Source organism: Epinephelus fuscoguttatus, linkage group LG8, assembly GCF_011397635.1.
Source record: "Epinephelus fuscoguttatus linkage group LG8, E.fuscoguttatus.final_Chr_v1".
Lineage (NCBI taxonomy): Eukaryota > Metazoa > Chordata > Actinopteri > Perciformes > Serranidae > Epinephelus > Epinephelus fuscoguttatus.
The window spans coordinates 43237662-43259018 of NC_064759.1; the positions used below are offsets into that span (position 1 = coordinate 43237662).

The following is a 21357-nucleotide window of genomic DNA, read 5'->3' on the forward strand; positions in this document are numbered from 1 at the left end:
AACTGGATTCAGGACGTATTAAACGCTCTCAAACCCGTAAGTTAAAACAAATGTCGCGAAAATTTGAAAGGAATTGGCGATTAACCAAACTGGAAGAATCTTGTTTAATCTGGGCAGACAGTCTCAAAATTTATAAGAGGGGCCTCCGCAATCCCAGAGCAACTATTACTCAGCATTAATAGAAGACAATAAGAACAACCCCAGGTTTCTTTTCAGCACTGTAGCCAGGCTGACTGAGAGTCAAAGCTCTATTGAGCCTTGTATTCCTTTAGCCCTTAGCAGTAATAATTTTATGAGCTTTTTAATGACAAAATTCTAACTATTAGAGGCAAAATTCATGACCTCCTGCCCTCAGATAGTACCTATCTAACCTCAAACACAGCTGTAAGACCTAATATATATTTAGATTGCTTCTCCCCGATTTCTCTTCAAGAATTGACCACAGTGATTTCTTCATCTAAATCATCAACATGTCTCTTAGACCCCATCCCAACTAGGCTACTTAAGGAGGTCTTATCTTTAGTTAACACTCATATATTAGATATGATCAATATATCCTTATTAACAGGCTATGTACCACAGTCTTTTAAGGTAGCTGTAATTAAACCTCTACTAAAAAAAACCCACCCTGGATCCAGAGGTGTTAGCCAACTATAGACCAATATCTAATCTTCCCTTTATGTCAAAGATCCTTGAGAAAGTAGTCGCAGACCAGCTGTGTGATTTTCTCCATGATAATAATTTATTTGAGGAATTTCAGTCAGGATTTAGAGTGCATCATAGCACTGAGACAGCACTAGTTAAAATTACAAATGACCTTCTGATTGCTTCAGACAAAGGACTCGTCTCTGCACTGGTTTTATTAGATCTTAGTGCGGCGTTTGACACAATTGACCATCAAATTCTGCGACAGAGACTGGATCACTTAATTGGCCTAAAAGGTTCAGCACTGAGCTGGTTTAAATCTTATTTATCTGATTGTTTTCAGTTTGTTCACGTTCATAATGAATCATCTTTACATACTAAAGTTTGTTTTGGAGTTCCGCAAGGTTCTGTGCTCGGACCAATCCTGTTTACTCTATATATGCCTATTATATATATATATATCTATATATGGCCTCTAGCACTACCGTAAGAAACCTCGGAGTAACATTTGATCAAGATTTGTCTTTTAATTCTCATTTAAAACAAACCTCACGGACTGCGTTTTTTTTTTTTCATCTGTGTAATATTGTGAAAATTAGACCTATCCTGACCCGAAAAGATGCAGAAAAATTGGTCCACGCTTTTGTTACCTCTAGGCTGGATTACTGTAACTCTCTGTTATCAGGTAGCTCTAGCAAGTCCTTAAAAACTCTCCAGCTAATTCAGAATGCAGCAGCACGTGTACTAACAGGAACTAAGAAACAAGATCATATTTCTCCTGTTTTAGCTTCTCTGCACTGGCTCCCTGTAAAATCCAGAATTGAATTTAAAATCCTACTGTTAACTTATAAAGCTTTAAATGTTCAGGCTCTGTCTGAGAGAGCTCATAGTGCCATATTATCCCAACAGAACTCTGCGCTCTGAGAACGCAGGGTTACTTGTGGTCCCTAAAGTCTCCAAAAGTAGATCAGGAGCCAGAGCCTTTAGCTATCAGGCTCCTCTCCTGTGGAATCATCTTCCTGCTACGGTCCGGGAGGCAGACACCATCTCCAGATTTAAGACTAGACTTAAGACTTTCATCTTTGATAAAGCTTATAGTTAGGGCTGGCTCAGGCTTGCCCTGTACCAGCCCCTGGTTAGGCTGACATAGGCTTAGTCTGCCGGGGGACCCCCATAATACACTATCCAGGAGGTCAGGAAACGATCTGCTCCCATCCCCTCCAGCTGGTCTCTCAATATGGGGGTGCTGGATAGTATTAAATGCGCTTGAAAAGTCAAGGAAAAGATCCTCACACAACACCTTGGCTCCTCCAAGTAGGTGTAGGCCCAGTGCAGCACGTAAAGAACCGCATCTTCCACTCTCATGTGCTCCTGATAGGCAAACTGAAGGGAGTCCACAGCATCAGTGACCTCTTACTTCAGGTAACAGAGGACCAGGCACTCCAAGGTCTTCATAATGTGTGATATTAAGGCCACTGGTCGGTAGTCATATAACTCGGCAAGGCGCCCCACTTTGGGTGCCGGTACCAGTGCAGTGTTTCCACTGCACCGGTACTTTGCCTGTTTAAAGATTCCTGTTGAAGATCCACGAGCTCCGCCCTCACCTTGTCTGCTGTAAAGGACAGTGGTAATTGGCCGTGGGTGGTAGATGTTGTAGCTGTAGCTGTAGCTGTAGCTAGACAAGTAGGGGAGGGGCTACTTCCAGGTGACAGTGGAGCAGCAGCAGGAGCAGGTGACACTGTTGAAGGGGGGATGGATACAGGGGTAGAGTTAACACTGCCACCTCCATCAAACCTGTTAAAGAACAGGTTAAAGTGTTTGTCTTTGTCCACATCACCATCCATAACCTGGCTATTCTTCTTTGAATAGCCTGTGATGTTTTTCATTCCCTTCCACACCTCTCTGATGTTGTTCTGCTGTAGCTTACTCCCCACCTTTCTTTTGTCCACCTTTTCCTGTTTCAGTCTCCCCTTCAGCTCATGTTGAACTTCCTTGTCCCCTTGCTTGAAAGCCAGCTTTTTCTGGTTGAGAAGCTGTTTGATGTTATTGTTAACCCCTGGGTCAAAAAATAAATAAAAAAATAAAATAATTAATCAATTATATAAATACAAATTTTTTTTTTTAAATAAAATAAAAAAATGAAAATCTTAAGGAATATGTTAGTGTATGAAAATAAATTACAAGATGAAAAAGGCATCAGTCAGTCATTAAGAGCAGCAAGGCTGTTGCAGCGCGTTCAGAATCTCGGACTAAGGATATGGGGTCAGTGCCTGTACATGTACAGTACAGTACTCCCATACCTATGTGCATGTATCTCCTTAAGGAGGAGGGGCTGGGCAGCAGACAGGCAGCAAGGCTCCCGCACATCACAAATCGACCCAAGGCATGCCTCTACTGTGGAATTTCACTGGCCGGCAGTCGGTCAAAATAATTAATTAATGGTTGCCAATGAGAATAAAACCTGTCAGAGGAAACCCTTATTGAGAACTTGATTTTTTCCATTTTCAAGAAATACATGATATCGCGTATCCAGGATTTACATGATGGGGGTAGAGTGGATTTCCATGACAAGAGAATCCTTCTGCGTGCAATTAAAGAGGCAAAGGCAATGACATTAATTTGAGTATTTGTTATGTTATCTTCTGCTGACCTTCCAAAGATGGCTATATGAGGAGATGGCGAAATTTGAGTTTGCGTTATTTCAGAAACTACCTCAAAAAGTGACTCTCAAAACCTGAATAATTTGGGACATATCCCGAACATGTGTGTTAAATCACATCAGGAAAGTGAACATCTACCACATTTATCTTCCATCGCATCTGGGTAGATTCTGGATAGCTTGGCTTTGCTGTAGTGGACTCTGTGGAGCACCTTGAATTGGATGAGGCTGAGTCGCGCACAGGAGGAGGATGAGTTAACAGCCTCCAAAGCTTGTTTCCAGAATTGATCAGAGAAGGTAGTCTGCAGTTCGTTCTCCCAATCTGTTCTAATTTTTTTAATGAGTGATTCATTGGTTGGCTGTGAAAGGTTGTAAAGGTAAGAGATATGGCCCCTGACCAACGTGTCAGCTATGACTATGTAATCTGTGCCGATGGTAGATGGAATCTGAGGAAATGTAGAGGAGTGAGTCCTTGCAAAGTCCCGTAATTGAAAGTATCGGAAAAAGTCTGCAGTATTTAGCTGAAAAGTGGTGCGAAATTGGTCAAAGCTAGCAAACCATCCATTCACATACAAATCCTTCAAGCACCGAAGGCCTTTTCCAGCAAGGATCATAAACCTGGGATTAGTTCTAGCTGGCAAGAAAAGATGATTATTACAAATGGGAGTTTGCTCGTGGAATAGTGAACCAATTGAAATGCTTCCTTATTTGTGCCCATATCTTCAAGGTGGCAGTAACAATGGGATTGGTTGTGAATTGTGATGAAGAGAAGGGCAGAGTGCCACATGCCAGAGCCTGGGGTGAAGAGGAGACACACAAGTTTATCTCAAGTTCACACCAGCCACTCTGTGGAGAAGTAAACCAGAGCAGAAGCTTATGCATGTTTGCAGCCCAATAGTAACCCAGCAGGTTTGGCAAACCAAGTCCGCCTGATGATCTACTCCATTGCAGATAAGCTTTGCCAATTCTCAGGTTCTTACCTGCCCATATGAATGTGGAGATGATTGAATCTACGGATTTGAAAAAGGATCTGGGTAAGAAAAAGGGAATACAATGGAAAAAGGTATAAATACCTGGGTAGTATGTTCGGACTAAGGATATGGGGTCAGTGCCTGGGGACCACATACATTTGCACCCTCCCTGGTGGAGAGAGAGGCAAGTGACTCCACTTCTGTAGGTCAGATTTAATTTTGTTTGTTAGAGATGTAAAATTTTGCTCACGTAGTGAATGAATGGAACGTGTAATAGAGATACCTAAGTATTTAAACCCTGATTTGGAGAGCTGAAATGGGATTGACGATGGTGCTATTTCCAGTGGGTTAACTGGAAAGCATTTGCTTTTTTGAATATTTAATCTGTACCAAGAATGTACCAAACGAGTTTAAGGTTGACAGGATGTGGGGGATGCTAGACAGTGGATAACACATATATAAGAGGAGGTTGTCAGTGTACAACAAGGTTTTATGTTCTATTCCCCACCATTGGATACCTAGAAATTGTGTGTCTGTCTTCAGCGCTATTGAAAGCGGCTCGATGGCGATAGCAAATAGGAGCAGGGAAAGTGGACACCCTTGACGTGTTCCACGAGAAAGGGGAAAAGGTTTGGACGGAGGGTGTTCATGCACACTGATGCTTGAGGGGATGTATAGAGCAATCGAAACCAAGAGATAAAGTCGTCTCCAAACTGATGTAATGAAGAGAGTAGATAGGCCCACTCCACTCTATCAAAGGCCTTCTCGGCATTGAGAGATATAACTACCTCCAGTGCAGAGGGTGAAGGTGGAGTGTGGATGATGCCGAGAAGCCTTTGAATATTGGTGAATGAGTGCCGCTGTCTAATGAATCCTGTCTGATTGTGCTGAGAGTGTCTGTGTTATTATGGATCTGACTGATGTGATTTGAAGCAGTCCTAGCCTTCAATTGATGTGCCAGGAGACGGCCAGCTTTATCCCCAGACTCATATAAGGTGTCTCTGGAACAAAACAGAACTTGTTCAGCCTCTCTAGTTGTCAAAAGATCAAGCTCTGTTTTAAGTTTCAGCCTGTCCTTATAAAGACCAGGTGACTGATTGGCAGAGTACTGACTGTCTAATTTGGCAATGGAGTCTTCCAATTCTTTTTGTCGTGCCCTACGACATTTGTTTGTGTGAGACATGTATGAAATAATTTTGCCTCTGATAAATCCCTTCAGAGTTTCCCACAGCAAGGAAGGAGAAGTGTCTTCTGTTCTATTTGTCTCCAAAAAGAAGTCAATGGCTTCAGAAATATATGTGCAAAACTTAGCATCCGCTAATAATAAGGGGTCCAAACGCCAGTGTCTGAAATCTTTGGGTTTGAGATCAAAGTGAAGATTGAGAGTAACTGTTGAATGGTCCGACACAGCTATTGGCAAATATTGTGTGGAGACTACTGAAGAGGTAAGAGCTTTATCAATAAAAAAATAATCTATACGTGGGTAAGTCCGATGTACATGCGAGAAAAAGGAATATTGTTTTATAGAGGGGTATAGAAATCTCCAAGGATCTATATACCCATATTTCTCCATGAAGGCAGAGAGAGTCTGAGACATTTTAGAGGGTGTTGTAGCCTTAGAACTAGACCTATCAAGCAGAGAGTCAGTAACGCAGTTCGTGTCTCCTCCGAAGTTTAGATATTCTGTTAGAATATCCACCCTACTGCCCATGTCCATTTTGTTGTCCTGTGACTCCAGTAGTACAGTCTAGTCTGTTCATCCAAAACAGTCCCTGAGCGACTCACTGGTCTGCGGGGACCACTTTCTGACTGAGCGGGTGGTAACAGACAACTTTAATACACAGGGTTTGTATGTGGGCTGGAGAGAGACCAGATTATGGTCTGGTCTGCCAAGAGGTGGTAGGGCAGAGACACGGTAAGGGTCCTTGGCATTTCCATGAAAACAGTGTCTTATTCTCCCTGGAGGGACAGTCCATATACTGAACAAACCCAGAGAGATGGGAGGAGAGAGCAGTGTTATTAAAATCCCCTGTTATTGCAATGAATGCACTCGGATGCTGGGTCTGAATCCTAGCAACAGTTTCATGGATGACGTCACACGCCGCTGCCGTTGCTGCTCGCAGTGGAATGTAAACAATAACGGTGACAATGTGCGAATACTCCGAGGCACATAATACCGTCTATGACCGACTGCCAACAGTTCAGTATCCTGACAGCAGATCTTGTCCTTCACCATGATATGTCCAGGATGACACCATTTATTGGTCACAAGCAGGATCAGTCCCCCACCTCTGTTTTTGCTGCTCGCCTTTGCGTCCCTGTCCGCTCACTCAGTAGAGAAGCCCGTTAGGTTCGCACAGCTGTACGTTGTCATTCAGCCACGTCTCCGTGAAGCACATCAGAGTACACTCCCTGTAGTATCGTCGGCTCCAAACCATTGTCAGTAGTTTATCACACTTGTTGGATCCATTCATCTTCTAACCACTTCATCCTCTTGAGGGTCGCGGGGGGGCTGGAGCCTATCCCAGCTGACATCGGGCAAGAGGCAGGGTACACCCTGGACAGGTCGCCAGACTATCGCAGGGCTGACAAACGGAGAAAGACAACCATTCATGCTCACATTCACACCTACAGACAATTTAGAGTCACCAATTAACCTAATCCCCAAACTGCATGTCTTTGGACTGTGGGAGGAAGCCAGAGTGCCCGGAGAGAACCCACGCTGACACGGGGAGAACATGCAAACTCCACACAGAGGTGCTCCTACACCCGGGATCGAACCGGGAACCCTCTTGCTGTGAGGCGACAGTGCTTTTATCTCCACCTCCTAGCCTTTGGCTTCGCTCCTGCTCTGCAGCCTCGAAACGGCTTCCTCAGCTTGGCCGGTATCGGGTGTCTAACTCCGTAAGTCATTCCTCTCAGAGCCAGAAAATCATCTCTCGTGTACACAACTTTACTCATTACATTTGAAAAATAAACAATCATTATAAAAGAAAAAAATCACACTCAGAATGACTTAAAAAACAGGAACGACTTAGACTTGCTGCCACTTTAACTGGTGCATCATTGATATAGTGTAGATATTATTTTTCTGTTTCTTTGATTTGTATGGTTCTAATTATTCCATTTTCATCCAAATTTACAGTATACTTTATCTCTCTGTCACAGAAGTCTCATAGTTGCAAATATCTGAAGTGGTCCTACATAATGCATAATTTTGTTTCAGTCCATCTTTTATTATTGTACATGGCACTGTTATGCCACTTGGAATCCTTTGTTTGAACCTTTGGTCGAGAGTACCTGGGATAAAATGCCTGCCATAGGTTATCCATTGTAGTTTAAGTTCCTTCTCCAATCTATAATTTGTATACTACGTTGAACCACAATTCCAACATAAATCAAGTGACAGCATCTACCTGCTGATGTACATCCTTTACTATATCTCTGTCTCCTGTAAAGCTTTGAATTTCCCTTCTCTCTATATATTGTTCTAAATTTCACCATTTTGCTTCATAGTCCCTAGCACATCAATAAATTACTGGTCTTACTTTTGCTGCATGAAAGTAGTAAGGTTTGGCAATGCCATACCCCTCTCTACATCTCCCAAAACTGTAATATTTCAAATTTAACCCTTGGTCTTTGTCCATTCCAGACAAGCCATGAAATAACTTTTTCCTGAGACTGAAATTGTTTCTCACAGATATCTATTAGTGGTGACTGAAATACATAAAGGTGTCTCAGAAGTGTATTCATTTTTATAGTATCTATTCTTTCCTTGACTCTGTTAGTCCTTTTCTCTATGTCTTGTTGTCTTTACACTATGCTTCCCATCTGTAATTGTTCCTAATGTGACTGTGTTGTTTCAGAGCCCTGGAGACTAACAAATACAACCACATCACAGCCACATACTACCTACTAGCGGAGAGGATCCTAAGGGAGAAGCAGGAAAAAGAGGTCCAGACTCGCTCCTCCAGCCCCAGCAACATCAAGGCTCACTTCAGGTAAAGAACAAACTCTGCTTAAGGCCGTCTTTCTCATGCTGTGACCTGTGCACAACTCTGGATTATTTTTAGAGCTAGCTACTTAAATAGTGCAACCAAGAAAAATCAGTGCTCATCATCATAATGACTATCTGAGTCATGGTTTGAGCCGAGAAGAGGGTAATTGACCTATCAAGTTCCACTGCCTTACACTGCGGCCTGTCTGGCCCCCCTTGGCAGAGCCCAGCCACAGCTGATTAAGGCTGGGTTAGATCTGAAAAGGTTTATTTTTTTTTTATTTCTGGGTTCACTGGGCCTCCACCTGCTACGCTCAGGGAAAGTGGAACTGGGGACATGGGAAAGAAAAAAGTTCACAATATTTCAATTCTCTGTTTTCCTATCATTATTCTGTCTCACTGTATTGTTTGACATTGGTCCCATTCACTGGTTAAGTAAGTGAGGAGAGACTCCAGTCAGTCAATATAATGGTAAAATCTAAGAAAATACATCGTAGTTATCCCTTTAGCTGTCCAAGTATTTCTTTTTTGCTTCCCTGCCAACCTTGTTCATCTTTAAAGGAAGAGGAGAGTTGGATGCTGTACAGTTGTAAAAGGAAGAGCAACAGAGGAGAAGAACAAATAAGGAAGAGAGGAGTGGGGAGGCTTCAGCAGGAACTGGCACACACTGGCACAACTCTCTCCACATTCCTCTTCCTGCTCTACAGAGGGTGCCTTAAGTCTAAGAAATCCTTTTAATAAACCAATCTGATGTATGAAGGCAACAGTTTTTCATTATCATGGTTATTTTTTTCCCATATCTTTGTCCTTGAAATCATTCAAGAATAGAAGGGCTTGAGGGTTAAGATTTGAAGAGTAAACACAGGTAAGAGGAAATATGACTCATCACATTTTCCAGTGCTGCCTACAGAAAGTAAGTACATAGCAACAGTGACCTGCACAAACACTGTATATAACCGTGTTGAGCTGATAGTAGGAAACAAGTGTTGTGCTCCATATTCATTTCTCTTTTATTCAGATAGATGATGCCTTTGAGAAGGCCATACCCGAGTCACACAGCTGATGGTGAAGAGATAAACAATTTTGAGGCCTTCTACATGCATCTCTTTAATAGATACATAGCAAAAGTTAAGACAGCAGTTGTAGTCATAGTCTATATTCAATCCATGGGGTGACAGGGTTGTCGGACAGTGGATCCAGTTGTGTTCCCTCCTGGAAAGTGTTGAGCTGATGACCATAGACCTCTATGGTGGGAGTCTGTGTCATTTTGTCTTTGTTCCCTCCTCCATGTCTAAACATGGAGGGGTATGATATGATGGTGCTTCTTTAAAGTCAGTTGTGGAGCCTTGTGTTGCTGAACTCTACTGACATGAATCTTGAGCCTCCTGTGCACAAGATAATGACTAATGTGTTTTAAGGGAGTACTCTGCTAATGGGCCCTGACCAACGTAGGGCCCAGGGGCTGTTCCTCTGCCAGGCCCTCTTCACATGCACACACATAGCCACATGTGAACTAATCAATCAGTCAGTCAATCAATCAATCAATCAGTCAATCAATTTTATTTATAAAGCCCAATATCACAAATCACAATTTGCCTCACAGGGCTTTACAGCATACGACATCCCTCTGTCCTTAGGACCCTCGCAACAGATGAGGAAAAACTCCCCCGAAAACCCTTTAACGGGGAAAAAAACGGTAGAAACCTCAGGAAGAGCAACTGAGGAGGGATCCCTCTTCCAGGACAGACAGACGTGCAATAGATGTCGTACAGAACAGATCAACATAATAAATTAACAGTAATCCGCATGACACAATGAGACAAAGAGAGAGAGAGAGAGATGCAGGTAATGACAGTAGCTTACAACAACATTAATGAAAGTAATAATATTATAGTTATAGTTCTGGCTACTGTGGTACAATATGTTGAAAGTATGTATTAATATCTGGCAGTATACGTGTGTCAATAGTCATATGTGTATAATAACAGTAGAAGTATGACTAATGATGATAGCAGCAGCAGGAGGCAGGACCACGGCAGCAGCACAACCACACACGTCACACTATCCAAACACCGCTGCAATACGAGTTAACCTGAGAGACAGTGGAGCACAAAGGCTCCGGAGAAGAAGATGAGTTAGTGACGTGCAGTACGGCCGAGTTAGCAAGATGCAGTAACAGGACATGAGAGAGAGAGAAGGAGAGAAAGTGCCCTGTGTATTATAGGAGGTCCCCCGGCAGACTAGGACTAGGTCTAAGTCAGCCTAACTAGGGGCTGGTACAAGGCAAGCCTGAGCCAGCCCTAACTATAAGCTTTATCAAAGAGGAAAGTCTTAAGTCTAGTCTTAAATGTGGAGACGGTGTCTGCCTCCCGGACCGCAACAGGAAGATGATTCCACAGGAGTGGAGCCTGATAGCTAAAGGCTCTGGCTCCTGATCTACTTTTGGAGACTTTAGGGACCACAAGTAACCCCGCATTCTCAGAGCACAGTGTCCTGGTGGGATAACATGGCACTATGAGCTCTCTAAGATATGAATTAGCCTGACCATTTAGAGCTTTATAAGTTAACAGTAGGATTTTAAATTCAATTCTGGATTTTACCGGGAGCCAGTGCGGAGAAGCTAAAACAGGAGAAATATGATTTTGTTCCTGTTAGTACACGTGCATTCTGAATTAGCTGGAGAGTTTTTAAGGACTCTCCAGCACACCACACTAAGATCTTATTAGAGCTACCTGATAATAGGGAGTTACAGTAATCCAACCTACAGGTAACAAAAGCGTGGACCAATTTTTTTTTGCATCTTTTCAGGTCAGGATAGGCCTAATTTTCGCAATATTACGTTTGTTTTAAATGAGAATTAAAAGACAAATCTTGATCAAATATTACTCCGAGGTTTCTTACGGTAGTACTAGAGGCCAGAGCAATGCCATCTAGAGAAACTATGTCATCAGATAAAGAGTCTCTGAGTTGTTTGGGGCCAAGAACAATAACTGTAGTTTTGTCTGAATTTAACATAAGGAAATTGGTGCTCATCCAGGTTTTTATGTCTTTAAGCAGTTACGAAGTTTAGTTAACCAGTTTCTTCTGGCTTCATGATAAATACAATTGTGTATCATCCGCATAATAATGGAAATTTACAGAGTGATTTCTAATAATGTTACCTAAAGGAAGCATATATAGAGTGAATAGGATTGGTCCGAGCACAGAACCTTGCGGAACTCCAAACCAAACTTTTGTACATAAGGATGATTCATCGTGAACATGAACCGAAAACGATCAGATAAATAAGATTTAAACCAGCTTAGTGCAGAACCTTTTAGGCCAATTAAATGTTCCAGTCTCTGTAGCAGAATTTGATGGTCAACTGTGTCAAACACCGCACTAAGATCTATCTAATAAAATAAGTACAGAGACGAGTCCTTTGTCTGAAGCAATCAGAAGATCATTTGTAATTTTAACTAGTAACTAACAAAAAAGGGAAGATTAGATATTGGTCTATAATTGGCTAACATCTCTGGATCCAGGGTGGGCTTTTTTAGGAGAGGTTTAATTACAGCTACCTTAAAAGACTGTGGTACATCGGCTGTTAATAAAGATATATTGATCATGTCTGATAAGTGAGTGTTAACTAAAGGTGAGACTTCCTTAAGTAGCCTAGTTGGGATGGGGTCTAAGAGACACGTGGTCAATTCTTGAAGAGAAATTGGGGAGAAGCAATCTAAATATATATTAGGTTTTACAGCTGTGTTTGAGGTTAGATAGGTACTATCTGAGGACAGGAGGTCATGAATTTTGTCTCTAATAGTTAGAATTTTGTCATTTAAAAAGCTCATAAAATCATTACTGCTAAGGGCTAAAGGAATACAAGGCTCAATAGAGCTTTTACTCTCAGTCAGCCTGGCTACAGTGCTGAAAAGAAACCTGGGGTTGTTCTTATTTTCTTCTATTAAAGCTGAGTAATAGTTTGCTCTGGCATTGCAGAGGCCTCTCGTTTTGAGACTGTCTGCCCAGACTAAACAAGATTCTTCCAGTTTGGTTAATTGTCAGTTCCTTTCAAATTTTTGCGATATTTGTTTTAACTTGCGGGTTTGAGAGTTATATCAAGGAGCGAACTTTCTTTGCTTTTTTAACTTCTTTTTAAGAGGTGCTATGGAGTCGAGTGTTGTTCGCAGTGAGCCTATGGCACTATCAACAAGATGATCAATTCGGTTTAAAGCTGGTACGTGAAACCTCTGTTACTGAAGGACATGGTATTAAGTTTAATGACAAAGGAATCATTTCTTTCATTTAAATTTTGCGACAGCATTATCTGATAAACATTTAGTATAGTAACTGTTGCTGAGTGGCGTGTAATCGAGTAAAAAGAAATCAAAAGTAATCAGATAATGATCCGATAGCGAGGGATTCTGTGGAAAGACTGTTATCAGTTTCAGTTCCATACGTCAGAACTAGATCGAGGGTATGGTTAAGTGAGTGGGTTTATACACCCTGACTGAAGCCAATGGAGTCTAATAATGAGATAAACGCGGTAGCCAGGGAGTCATTATCAACGTCGACATGAATAACAAATAAAAATGGCTGCAAGGTTTTCCAGGTCGGATGTAAAAGACTAAGAACAAGGCTTTCAAATGAATTATAATCTAGTTTAGGTTTAGGGCTGATTAACAGACTAGAGTTCATCTTGACACAGCCAGGTTTCAGTGAGGCTGAATAAATCAATATGATTGTCTGATATTAATTTGTTTACTAGTACTGCTTTAGATGTTAGAGACCTGATATTTACTAACTAACTTACTTTACTTCACTAACACACCTATGTCTTCCAAAAATGATTATTAATCTGTTATTGCCATCTTCCCAGGTAGCATGTTGGTGATTCTTTATCAGTCTTGTTCATTCCTGTCGTAGTTTTCTTCCTTTTTTTGTCTTGTTTCCATCATTATCCTGATATGTAACTGCTTTTAGTATTAAATGGTGTTTATTATTAGCAGGATATATTAGAATTCTGCCATCGCAGGTGGTAGTGGAATCCTGGAAATTTTTAGTGTCAATGATTTTTTTTTATTTTTTTTTTATTTTGTTTGGTTCCTGGAATCACACAAGGTGAAACACCAGTGAAATGTGATACCATCAGCTCCTTTAACTTGTGCTCTGTAATCTAGTCCTTTTTTGTGTCTTCTTATTTTGTTGTCTGCTGCTTTATAATTGTTAATGTTTCCGGATTTTAAAAAAATCACACAAGTACATCAGCTTCATTATATATGCTAAACCATTTCAAGGGCTACATTTAGACTCAGTAGGAGATGGAGAAAGTGCTTTTGCTGTAACTGAAGGTTATGGGTCAAGGTGCAGTCTGAACAGCGGTCTCCCAGCCTCCTCTTTCACTCCCCTAAACCAGCTGGCTCCTTTCTAATGGAACTCCCTGAACTTCTATCCAGTCTTGTTTTAAGCTATGATAGAATTGTTCTTTGTGGTGATTTCAACATTCATATTGATGACTCATCTAATGTCCTTCCTAAATCTTACAAATTCATTAAATTTTCAACAACATGCACCTGGCCAAACTCATAACTGTGGCCACACCCTAGACCTAGTATTTAGTCTGGGTTTAAGAATACCTTCTGTAGAAAATGTGGACATGTTTATATCTGATCACCTTTGCATTGTCTTAAATTGAATTACGGGCTGCTGATAATGTCTTTTCCAGCTCCAAGTACACTCGTACCTTTAATGAGCACAGTCAAATTCTGTACACTGTTTAATTCCATGGGAAATGTGTATTCTGATCTCACCCACACCAGTGATTTGGTTAACTCCTTCAATCCCATGTGCTCCACACCTCTAACATCAGAATACAGCCATAGTTAAAGGACAGCATTCAAAGCTGTAAAAGGGAATGCAGAAAAGCTGAACGCATATAGAAGAAGTCAGGTCTCCAGATTCACTTTGCTGCTATGAAAGAGCAACTACTCCCTTACAGTAGGATGATGAAAAATGCAAGAACTCACTACTACTCTGAACTCATTTCCGCCAATCAACACAACCCTAGATTCCTATTCAAGACTGTTGACAGTTAGCAAACCCAACCTATCCTTCTGCTCCTGCTGACCCTGCTGCTGACTTTGAGAACTTTATAGTGCACATTGTTGGTGAGGTGGAGTCGCTAAGACTCCCACCTTTTTGGACATTGATCAGTCGCACTATGATTCCCTGAGCTCCTTTTTCCCCCATTTCTCTGCCAGAGCTCCTAGAAACCATCTCACATATTAAAGTTTCCACCACCCCTCTTACATAATTCCTACCAAGTTTTTATTTGAAGTGACCAGTGTTGGGTAAGGGTTACTTTAAAAGTAATCAAAGTACCATACTGCGTTACTTTCTAAAAAAGTAACCAGTTAATATACTGCGTTATTCCCTGAGTAAAGTAACTCAATTACTTTAAAAGTACTTCCAACGTTACTCCCTGAGAAAAGTAACTCAAGCACTTTTGAAGTACTTTTGAGTATTCTACATTTCCTATTGGGCAATAGACCACAGGGCACTAAGCCTACATTTTTTTGTCTCTTGCCCTTCACTGAGATCCAATTCTCCCATCACAGCCGCCACTTTGACCAGTAGAAACACACAACGATCTGCTGCCGTAGACAACTGTATGACAACAACACCCCAGTGTTTTTAATATTTCCTCTAGGGATGTTACCACACAGAGTAAAAGGGGAAATGATGGTGTGAAACAGCAGAGGCACTTTGTCAACCCGCTGAGTTAACGTTACTGTCATTAGCATCAAGCTAGCAAACAATGATACATCCTCACGGTCGGACATAAAGTAATAACATTAACCAATAGCGGCAGGGCTTTTACTCACCACAACTGCAGAGGCTCCCAGCTTCATTTGAAACAAACTACATTATAGACGGTCCGTTATTTATTAATCTCTGTGTGTTTATATATTTACTTTTTATTATTGTAAAGTTAACACATCGCACCGTCATTTCAAACTCAACACTTGTTTCAAATTAAAAGCCCCTTATAACTTCGGCTGAGAGAATCCCTCCATTTTCTAAATAGGCTTTTATTCAGAAACATTTGTCAGAACTTCCTGTGGAAGATACATTAGCTTGACAGTTTACGTATGGCGCTTCAAATGTAGCTCCTGCCATCTGCTGACGCTTTTAGGTGACAACATGTCGGCTGGCACATGAACACACAGTTCTGACTCAAATAATAGTAAAATAAAAATAGGACAAGAATAACCCGATGACATCACACACGCCGTTAAAGATGACCAGGGATAATTGGTGAGTACCAGCATGTAGCGTGTACCAGGCATAATGCAAGTCCTGAGTCTGAAATATGTCTGTCAGCGAGTCCTACTCCACCTATTTAGACTCCACCGTAGACAACGGCAGCATTTCTCCGACCACGTAGCGAGCCGCAAGCTCCATGGCTTCTTTCAGACTGATAGGTTTAACATTATCTCCGTTATTAGAACCAAACGACAGCCGTTGCTGTTTCGGAGCTGAAGGACCAGCGTTCTAAAAGTAACGGAAGTAACTGATGTCTTGTTTGAAAATGTACTTAAGTATGTGGTTACTCAAACAGCAAACTAACGTTTTAGGTTACTCGTTACTGCAAAAAGTAATCAAAGTACTATAACACTAACTATTCTAGAAAAAAATGTCTCAAAGCAGCTGCTTGATGCTGTGGATAATAACAGCATGTTTGATAAGTTTCAATCTGGTTTTCACCAGTATCACAAGACTGAGACAGCCCTTCTTAAAGTCACCAATGACCTCTTAATGAATGCTGACACAGGCATGTGCTTAAATTTTTTTTTTTTTTTTTTGAGGAGTTTTTCCTTATCCGCTGTGAGGGTCATAAGGACAGAGGGATGTCGTATGCTGTAAAGCCCTGTGAGGCAAATTATGATTTGTGATATTGGGCTTTATAAATAAAATTGACTGATTGATTGAATTCTTGTGCTGCAAAACTTAAGTGCAGCCTTTGACACAATTAATCATGGCATTCTTTTAGATAGACTGAAGCACTGGGTGGGCGTGTCTGGTACTGATCTAAACTGGTTAGCTTCATACTTGTCAGACAGGAAGTTTTGTGTGTCCCTTAACAGTGTCATGTCATCCATTTCCCATATCAAGTACATTTTGCCTCAAGGGCTCTCATTATACATGCCTCCTTTGGGTGATGTCATCCATTGACATGGTGTTTCTTTCCACTGTTATGCAAATGACACTCAGCTGTACCTCCCTGTTAAACCCACTGATGTCAGCATGCTGAGTTCTCTACAGGACTGTCTATATGTTATCAGAATCTGGATGTCGTTAAATTTTCTCCAGCTCAATTCTGATAAAAGCAAAATCCTTGTAACTGGGTCACAGCATATCACGAAACAAATACTGCCATCCACTGGTTACCTGTCTCAACACATAAAGTCTGATGCAAGAAATCTTGGTGTCAGGTTCGATTGTAATTTATGTTTTGCACAACATGTCACTAAGCTTGCCCAATCATGCTTTCAACCCCCTCAGAAATATTGCTAAAATAAGATCTATTTTAACTTTTAGAGATACAGAAACTGTAATACATGCTTCTATCTCTTCACATCTTGATTATTGCAACAGCCTCTATTCCTGTCTCAATCACAAAACCTTGCAACAACTTCAGACTTTTTAGAACTCAGCCGCAAGGCTTTTAACCAAAACCAAGAAGCACGACCACATCACACCAGTTTTGGCCTCTTTACATTGGCTCCCTGTTTGTTTTAGGATTGACTTAAAAATCGTATTAATTACTTTTAAGGCTCTTCATGGCCTGGTTCCAGATTACATTTCAGACCTGTTGGTCCCTTATGAACCTTTACGTAGTTTGAGATCCTCAGGCACGGGTCTTCTGCTTGTCCCAGAGTCCAGACTGAAGACCAAAGGGGACAGAAGTTTTGCCACCAGGGCCCCGAGGCTCTGGAATGACCTGCCTGATCAGGCTGTCTGAGTCACTGGCTTCATTTAAGCCTCTCCTAAAAACATACTTCTGTCGGAAAACTTATCCTGACTTTATCTGAGTTGTCTATTTTATTGCTGTTTTATTAATGTTATTTCCCTTTTATTATCTTGATTTTAGCTTTAGCCTTCCTTATCTATCTTTCACTAGATGACATTTTGTGACATGCTATTTGTTTTATTCTTCTTGTGTTTTAATTCTGTTTAGTTGTATTGTACTGCACTTTGTAACTGTGTTTTGAAAGGTGCAATATTAATAAAGTTTATTTTTATATATTATAACAGAAGCGTTTTCAGTCTGAAGCTGTATAGAGTTTCTGTTGTCCTGGCCTAATGTTGGGATTTCGTTGAGCTGTAGCCAGACCTATCTTGTAGTGAGGGAGTAGCAAGCTGACTGGCAGTAGCAGAATGTAGTAGGCGGGCTGGGGTTTATATTTGAACCATGTCCTGAATTAAGACAAGCCTGAGATATTCATAGCATGGGCAGGTACCTATGTGCTACCACCAGGAACCAGTGCAGGGTGCAATTACTCTCCTCTCCCCTAATTAAAAAGCCATGACAGAATCAGCAGTTACTTAGTGTTGAAAAAAGACCAATATACTGGAGGCGCAAATGCAAAGGTGGAAATGATAGTGGTCATGTGCCTTCTGTTCAAGGATTCAGATCAGTCACTTCCGAATCAGCTTACTGCACATGGGAATTACTACTTTTATAATGTCCTGTGTGGAGCTGAGTTTGAGAAAATGACCGTGATGATGTCATCAGGGTTATCTTGGTGCGCTTAGTCTGTTGAAATTTCTAACATAATGTCGGGAGTAGCCCTTTTAAAGAGCCGAGAATTTAAATCAAGCAGAGATTCAAAGTCTTATCATGAGATGCTGTGGTTTGTGGCGATGCTCCCCCCTCTGTGTGAAGTTGATTGTACTTGGTAAAAACCAACTTTGAAGTGGACCAGACATTTACTGGACACTTTCAGTGTGTCTCAAATCACATACTTCTATACTAAATACATAATATTTTGAGTGCGCTAAATGATTTCACACTGCACAGAACAGGAATAAGCAGTGTACTACTGGCAAAATCAAAACGGACCAAAAGTTGAGTGTGTAATGATGGACACTTCTCACCCTCAGTGGTCGCCATCTTTGTGACGTAGCAAACTTCTCAACTTTTGACATGGCAGCCGGGGACAAGGGAACAAGGAGCCTTAGTTAGTTCCACATGTTTTTTACACTACGTAACAATATTGTTGTCTGACAGAAGCCGTCAGTAATGCTGGGTCTGTAATGATTTGGTACTGAAAACAATAATGCTAACTTGCTCCTCGCTATGGCAGCACATTTTAATCAGCATTGACGCTGTGGCGTATTTGGTTTATGTGTATACCGCCGTCTGTTTGCAATTTGCCATTTAAAAAGGAGATGAAGAAAAAGAAGAGGTGGTAATAACTTCCTTGTTTAAATTATGCAAGAAGTATGTAGTGTACATAGTGTACTACATTAAATTGTACTAATGGAAGTATGCAGTTTAAGACACTCTTGGTTACTGAATATGGGATTGGTGTAGCACTTGAATAATTATTTTGTTAATTTGGTAGACCTCATGGCTTTACAGAACACCCAAAAATCCCACATCCAGTAAGCCACTATGTGAGTGGGGCTGACATCACGAAATCCAAACAATAAGCAACCGCAAATCTAAAGTCAACAAAGGAGTTTTATTTACAGAGGGTGTCAACGAAAACATTTTCAATTTTCAACAAAACTTGCTCCAGTGAATGGCTCATGACACTGACGTATGTGTCTGTTGATCTGAGAAATATTTTTGTTGTTGTTTTAGACTGTCTTTCGGTTTCGTTTTGTTTTTGTTGTTTTTTTTCCCATTGTTTTATGAGTCATAGGTTTGGGCGTAGAATGTTTGTTCAAAAGAAAATCAATAGAAATTTAAATTACAAAAAAAAAAAAAAACCCTCAATTCAGGGTGATATGTATTTTGATATGTGTTTTTTGTATCAGTCTGTATCCCCATTCACAATTCAGAGGTTTGGCTGGTCCATGAATGCAGCACAGGCAGAGTTCTTCTATTTTTCCTCAGCAGCAGTTTGTGGAGTTTTGAGTTGCAGGGTGACTAATTCCATCACTCGATCAGATGCTAGGATACTGGCAAGTAATCTGGATATTTACATGGCAGGGAAGATACCATGATTAAGAAGGTGGTTTACTCGGGGTGAGGCTCAGCCATTGCACTCCAAATGTGCTGACCCCAGTGAATTCCCCAAATGTGGGAATCTCGACTGCATAATTTCTGGTAGTGGGGAACTGCGTCCCTGTACGGACCAAATATGGTGCGTGGACTTCTAGCTGGAGAGGTGCCAGTTGGCCTCCTGGGCACCGCCAAGGTGCCCTTGAGCAAGGCACTGAAAAGCAAGGCATATAAAAAAAAAATCTACCGCGTATGAGTCTGAGAAAAGGTTTTTACTGGTTCATAGCTTTGTAAGTCAATTTAGGAGGAAAGATGTTGACCATAAATCTAAGGAGTGTTAGCAGCATATGAGGACCTTTTGATGATCAGGCCAGAGAAAAACTTCAAAATGGATGAAATATTGGACTCAGGGTGTAATCCTCTGTCCTATCTCTATAGGCAGTCGTGGCCCACCAGAGTGGACATGCATCAGGACATAGAGGACAGTTTGGCAGCATCCTCTATCTCCCACGCTGGAGGCCCCCAGTCCCCAGCCCGCAGTGCAGAAAACCTCCTCAATGGACATCGCTCCAAAGGCATGATGGAGCTGGGCCGACGGAATGAAACAACAGTCACCGACTCTCCAGGTCTACCAGCACCGGTATGCCCATCTTCATCACACTCTGTTTGCAGTATCATCACTGAGAATAGAAAAGGAATGGGTCTCTGTTTGGATGCACTGAATACTTAAAGGAATACTTCACCCATAAAATGACCACATATATATCAGCTAGTCGTGTCATGTTACCTTGAAGTCATGAAGGTAACATTTTTCTCACACACCTCTGCTGAATTAATAATCCAAAAATCGCAATTACTATCGATTAATTGAAGTAAATGGGGACCATGTTTAGAAACAGCTGAGCTATATCAAAATGTCAGTGCTGCTCAAACAGTTGCATTTAGGGATGCGCGATAATATTGGCACGTCATCAGCATTTGCCGATTTCGGCTTGAATAAAATGAGTCGCCCAACGTGTTTTTTCTTATTTTGCACAATGAACGAAAATCACAAAAATTGAAAAACATTGTATTTCATGTCTCCATCTGCTGATCACAGTATGCATAATATGATGTTAATTCCACTACAGAATGGACTTGATGATCACTAAAATGAGGTGGGGAAAAAAGAGGATATATCATTATCGGTATCGGTTATCTGTCAAATGAGTTGTTGTATATTGGTAAATAAGATAACGGCAAAAAATTCAGTATCATTCATCCCTAGTTGAATCTCCTTGCCTTCAGCCCTTTCTTTTTGGAACTAAAAGTGAAACCTATCAATGCTTTCACTTCTAGTCGACTGGAGCTCAGAGGTAGAGCGGGTCATCCACCAATCGGAAGATCAGCGGTTCGATCCCGGGCTCCTCCAGTCTGCATGTTGAAGTATCCCTGAGCAAGATACTGAACTCCAGATTGCTCCCGATGATGCTTCCATTGGTGTGTGAGTGTGTTAAAAAAACATGAGTAGCAGGTGGTACCTTGTATGGCAGCCTCGGTCACCAGTGTATAAATGTGTGTGTGAATGTGACTCATAGTGTAAAAAGCACTTTGAGTGGTTGGATGACTAGAAAGGCGCTATACAAATGCAGGTCCATCCATTCTATTGACGGTCAGAAAGGACTGAAGGCAAGGTAGTGCAAGTGTTTGGGAAGAACTGAGCATATGACTGGAGAAATTAGACTTGGATTATACTGCACAAATTGTGTGAGAGTTTGTACACTGATGTTTAAATATAGCATTGCTATTGTTACATGTGGTCCCCGTTTACTTAAATTGATCAACAATATTTGGCATTTTTGGATTCTTTGTTAACCGTGGAGCCATG

General features: G+C 41.2%; 1 protein-coding gene and 1 pseudogene across 1 annotated transcript in view; both read left to right on the forward strand.

The window, feature by feature from the left end:
• Window positions 1–21357, forward strand: part of snrka (SNF related kinase a) — a 99824-nt gene that overhangs the window by 71608 nt on the left and 6859 nt on the right. Inside the window, exons 5-6 of the mRNA XM_049583140.1 lie at window positions 8142–8276; window positions 19929–20130. Coding sequence (XP_049439097.1) covers window positions 8142–8276; window positions 19929–20130 — 337 coding nt within the window. The remainder of the gene's footprint in view (window positions 1–8141; window positions 8277–19928; window positions 20131–21357) is intronic.
• Window positions 19464–19617, forward strand: LOC125893960 (U1 spliceosomal RNA; annotated as a pseudogene).